Here is a 5,446-nt window from a genome sequence, read left to right on the forward strand (position 1 = left end):
TTATTTAGTACCTAAAAATGCAAAATTAATTAAGAAATATATTTATTCTTGAAAACAACGAAATCACAGAATATGGGATAAAATGGAGCGTTAGTGCACAAATGATGAGTTAAATGCCAATTAAAAGGTGCAAATATATACAATATTTGGCACTCATCAACAGCTTATTTACGGAAGATGATTTTCACGAGTTGCAGACGTTAAGACATGTTCTGTGTCTGTTTGGAGTGTGCTTAGATGCAACATAAGCGTGTAGGAGCGAAAAAATAGAAGTTGACATCTTACATACGCGTAGAAGAGTTAAACAGGGAAAGAAAACTCGGTAATATGCAGAGGAGTAAAGAGAAGATTTTGGGCATTAACTCGAGATATTTTGAGGTCCTGTCGAGTATAAAAGAAGTGCTTGGGGGTCAGAGAAGGATACAAAGAGTTTGGGGAGAAGTTAGAACGAACAGACAGTCGAGAAATCAAAGTTGCAGGAAAAGCCATTTCTACTACTACATAGCTGAAGAACACGAAGAACAGACCAACCAAGATAGTCGTTTATCAACAGTGATAACGACACACAATCGTGGGTCTTAGGAGCTACAGTCTCAGCGACTGTTGCATCAGCAGTCGTTTTGCTACAGTGACAGCGACAGTTAATAGTTATCGTTCTCTGTAACAATTGAGTTTGTAACAAATATAAGTGTTATAACCCGGTTTTTATTATTTTTCTCCTATTTCATTATTGTGAACACCCTTTTGAGCATGGAAAATTCATTTGAGTGTGTTTTCATCATGATGAGCTAAACCCAATCCTTGGGCGATGGAGGAAGCTGTTGTTTCGGTAAAAGTGATATATCTTTATTTTAAATTAATTATAGCAATTCTATTATGATTTTTGCATTGAACTAAAAATGGATTATATGATTTTGATTAGTTAGGTGTATTTTCTCTTGATAGAATATGCTTGCTTTAGAGTTTTGATATTCTATGCTTGGATTAACATCTATTCTTTTAAAAATCTACATGTCTAGGCAATACTATTAGAATCAATTTGAATGTTGAGTTGCAAAATTATTATTTTACTAAATCACTAATATCGACCAATGGTGGAATCCTAGCCCCAGTCTCTCCACAATATTCACATCACCGTTTTATTTGAGTCATTAATAAAATTTAAGTCTAAAAATATCTGCTTTCACAAGTCTTGAATGAACCATTACTTACTACTTCTACAATCACTGTAAAAATTATATCAGTAAGGAGGCTAACCATAAAATGCCGCATGATAAATGTTAATTTTTTCATGAAATTGTTGGGGTTTGGGGACTAACCCAAAAATTTGTACCCTCCATTCATTCCTCAAAGGTACTAATCCTTCCATTGTTTTTCTATCTGATACTAAAATGTCGAATTCTCTCTTCTCAAAAAATTGGTCAGTTTGGATTTGATCACCACCGCATAGTTTCCTTTATTGGCTGAAGTGGAGGACTCTGGCTTCTTTGAAAAGCTGGAATTACTATTGACATTATTTCTCCTTCTCCTAATATGATTCATGCGATGGTTAGGAATGATGGTCAGACAAATTCCTGGCATTTATTCTGCATCTATGGGCCTCCAATTACACATCAAAGAGCATCGTTCTGGTCTACTTTATATAACTATGTGAGGAACTTCCAGGGTTGTAAAAGTTTTATTGGGGACTTTAATGTAATTACCTAACGTTTGGAAAAATTTGGTGGCTTACCGGTGTTAGATTCCAACATATCTGCCTTCAATGATTTCATCCATCAAAACCACCTTCTGGATTTAGGATACTCTGGACCGGCGTACACATGGAGTAATGAAAGAGCCATTGAAGGTATTATCAGACAACGACTGGACAGGGTTTTAGCTACCCAGAATGGTGTATTGCTTTTTATTGTGCTGCGGTTCTTTACTTACCAAGACTATCCAGTGATCATGCCCCTATCTTGTTAAATACTTCTAGAGCAATTGCTCGAGATCCGCCAAACTACAAGTTTGAGGCATATTGGATTAGTCATCCGGAATTCTTAGAGAAAGTGAGCCAACGTTGGAGTGAAGATGAAGAAAAGGACATTCATTCTAAACTAAGGAAATTAGATGTCTTCCTTTCTGATTGGAGTCGAAGGAGAATTGGTTGTGTTAAACACAAAATAACTATTGTTAAATCTAAGCTATTAAGAATCCAGTATCGTAGTCCAACTTCTTCTACTATTCACCAGGAAAAATTAATCACGGCAGAACTGAATGACTACTTGGTGATAGAAGCCACATACTGGGATCAACGAATGAAGCAGGATTAGAAAAAAGATGGTGACACAAAAACTAAACATTTCCATTTATCTGTACAAAATAGAAGAAGGAAAAATACCATCAGTCATTTACGAAGAGATGACAACTCCTGGACATCAGATCAATGTGAAATTTCAAATATTCTTGTCCACCATTTTTATGTGTGTGAAAGGACAATAGTCCCACATCGCTATAATCCGCTTAATTAACTTAAATATAATATGGAAGGGCCGCTCCACTCATTGCCAATTTTTTATGAGTTGGGTGCCCGTATTCTAACATGGTATCAGAACTAAGCCCCAGACCCAGACCTGCGTACGCCGGGTGTAGGCCGAGTTACTGGCCGAAGTGTTTAACCGATTTTGTCACTTGTACACCCGGGGTGTAGGCCAGTGCCGATTTTGGCCGAGGTGTTACCCCCTAATTTAGTCACTCACCTGTGTACACCTGTTACCGATGGACTGGTAACTCGTACGTAGGTCCACGTGTGAGACCCAGTGACTGGCTTTACACGTGAGGGTGTGTGTGAAAGGACAATAGTCCCACATCGCTATAATCCGCTTAATTAACTTAAATATAATATGGAAGGACCGCTCAACTCATTGCCAATTGGTTATGAGTTGGATGCCCGTACTTTAACAGTGTGCTATTTCAGCAAGATTCTACGACAAACCAGAATCCTTTCTCGTTTCAGAGTCCAAGTACTTCTTTGCAAGTGGATAATGTGGAAATAGCAAGGATTCCAACCCAAGAGGAAATATGGTATGTGCTGGTTCAAATGGGCTCTTATACTGCAACAGGTCCGGATAGATTCTCTCCAATCTTTTATAAAAAAATGTTGGTCCATTATATGTAATGATGTGGTTAAATCAATTAAACATGTGTTTGAATATGTTTCTTTTCCTAATATGCTAAACCACACTCATATTACTCTTGTACCTAAGATTAAAAACCCTGAATGTGCTTCTGATTATCGACATATATCTCTTTGCAATGGGTTATATAAAATTGTGGCTAAGATCCTGTCAAATAGAATTAAGCAATATTTAGACAGATTCATAAGTTGGTCTCAGAATGCCTTCGTTCCAGGAAGACAAATCTTGGACAATATAATTGTGGCAAAGGAATTACTTCATACTATGAACAACTCTTATGCTGCGAATGATCACTTTGCCTTGAAGGTTGATATGTCAAAGGCATATAACAGGGTTAATTTGTCCTTATTGGGTGACATGCTTCATTTAATGGGAATTCAAGGTATGGCTCATTCCTTAATTATGAACTATGTGATTACTCCTTCATTCTCCGTTAATATTAATGGTTCTCTTCAAGGATTCTTCAAAAGTAAGAGAGGAATTAAGCAAGGTTGTCCTCTCTTTCCATCTCTATTTATCATTTGTTCACAAGGTCTGTCCATTCTCATGCACCAATATGAAAGTCAAGGTCTGTATCAAGGATTCAAAATAAATATAAATATTGGCTCATAATATTAGTCATCTCATGTTTGCGGATGATCTATTCTTTTTTGGTGAGCACTCAAGGGTGAATGTACTTAACTTGAAGAAGATATTGGAAGAATATGCTGAAACGTCTGGCCAACAAATCAATTACACTAAATCTGCTATTCACTTTAGTAGAGGGTTATCTGAAATTAGGAGGCAGTCCACTATACAAGATCTTGAGGTTCGAGAAATGACAGTGGAAGATAAATACTTGGGTATCTATCCACTCAAGTCAGACTATAGGATAGCAAGTTATAATTTCTTCACAGATATGTTTGCTTCCTAACAGTCAGGGTGGAGACAACATATTCTAAATTTGGCAGGCAGAAATGTTCTTTGCAAATCCTCTTTATCATCCATTCATATCCATGCAATGGGAATCTGCTTACTTCCAGCTGGTGTGACAAATCATATTGATAAAATACAGAGATGTTTTTGGTTGGGTCATTCACCTGAGGAGAGGAAAATGCATTTTATTAACTGGCAGAAAATGGGTCTTCAAAAAGATTCAGGGGGTTTGGGAATCCGTAGTGCAGAAATGATGAATAAATCTCTCATATGTAAACTGGTCTGGAGATTTTTGGAAGAAGATGATGTAATGTGGGTGCAACTTTTATCAGTGAAATATTTAGGTGATTCTTCATATTGGACTATAGCTCCAAATAACAAGGCTTCAGCTATCTGGAATAGTATGCTTGAGGTAAGGCCGATATTGGAGAATAGGATTTTCTGGCAAGTGGCGAATGATGTAAAAATCAGAATCTTTGAAGATCCCTGGTTACTAGGCTACATCGACCATCTACTTTCGAGGAATATAAACCCCACTTCTAATGCTTACATGTTCTCAGATATTACTGACCCTGTAAATAATTCTTGGAGAACTGACTTATTACATGATTTGTTCTCGCCTGATATAATTCAAAAGATAACTGAAATTGTTCCGAGCTCTGAAGAAGCAGATATTTTAACTTGGTCCTGCACTACTGCAGGTAATTTCTCGGCAAAATCATGTTATCATCTTTTAGCAAATGATATTCCAGTATCATCGGCTTTAAGTCAATTCCCATAAAAAAAAATTGGTCATTTAATATCATTCTCCCAAAGATCCATATTTTTATCTGGAAGGTTATTCATGGAGGTATAACTGTTAAGAAGAATGTTAACAGATTCTCAGCCCATTGTGATAGCTTATGTACCTTATGTAAAAAAAGAAAGATGAAACAGTTTATCACCTTCTTTTTGAATGCTCCCTAACCAGGTTAACTCTTAGTCAAGCATCGTTGGATTTTGACCCTTCAAGTTTCAATGATGACCCTCTGAAGATAATAGAAGTTTGGATGGAGCAGAATTTAGAGCACAACTTTGTTCTCAGAGTTTGTTTGATCTGAAATGATATGGTATTATCAAGTCATAACTTTTCTCCGAATATAATTCTTAAAAAGGCATCTTTGGATTTCGATCTCTGTATGCAAAATCTTCAGCCTACTCCCTCCGATGTTTTAACGTATTCAGAAGTGCAACATTGGTCCCCTCCTCCTGAACCTTTTATTAAGGTTAATGTAGCGCAGCTTTTGTACCAAACAAGGGGGCATTAGGTGCAATTATTCAGGACCACAACGGCCAATTTCTAGGGTGTGAAACCA

The 5,446-nt window shown here is 36.9% G+C and overlaps 1 protein-coding gene across 1 annotated transcript; it reads left to right on the plus strand.

Moving 5' to 3' along the window:
* Positions 1-3,209: 3,209 nt before the first annotated feature.
* LOC113346212 lies at positions 3,210-4,872 on the plus strand. Its single transcript, XM_026589781.1, has 3 exons — positions 3,210-3,748; positions 3,843-3,984; positions 4,093-4,872. The coding sequence occupies exons 1-3, from the start codon at positions 3,210-3,212 to the stop codon at positions 4,870-4,872; spliced, it is 1,461 nt and encodes a 486-aa protein (XP_026445566.1).
* Positions 4,873-5,446: the final 574 nt, after the last annotated feature.

Source organism: Papaver somniferum, unplaced genomic scaffold, assembly GCF_003573695.1.
Source record: "Papaver somniferum cultivar HN1 unplaced genomic scaffold, ASM357369v1 unplaced-scaffold_99, whole genome shotgun sequence".
Classification (NCBI taxonomy): Eukaryota; Viridiplantae; Streptophyta; class Magnoliopsida; order Ranunculales; family Papaveraceae; genus Papaver; species Papaver somniferum.

Bases quoted from the DNA above. Each gene is read 5' to 3' on its own strand.
- LOC113346212 (XM_026589781.1), top strand. From the start codon at position 3,210: ATGCTAAACCACACTCATATTACTCTTGTACCTAAGATTAAAAACCCT. The intron at 3,749-3,842 runs GTATCAAGGATT...TGAGCACTCAAG, and splicing joins CAATATGAAAGTCAAGGTCT to GGTGAATGTACTTAACTTGA. The intron at 3,985-4,092 runs GTTCGAGAAATG...GCTTCCTAACAG, and splicing joins CCACTATACAAGATCTTGAG to TCAGGGTGGAGACAACATAT.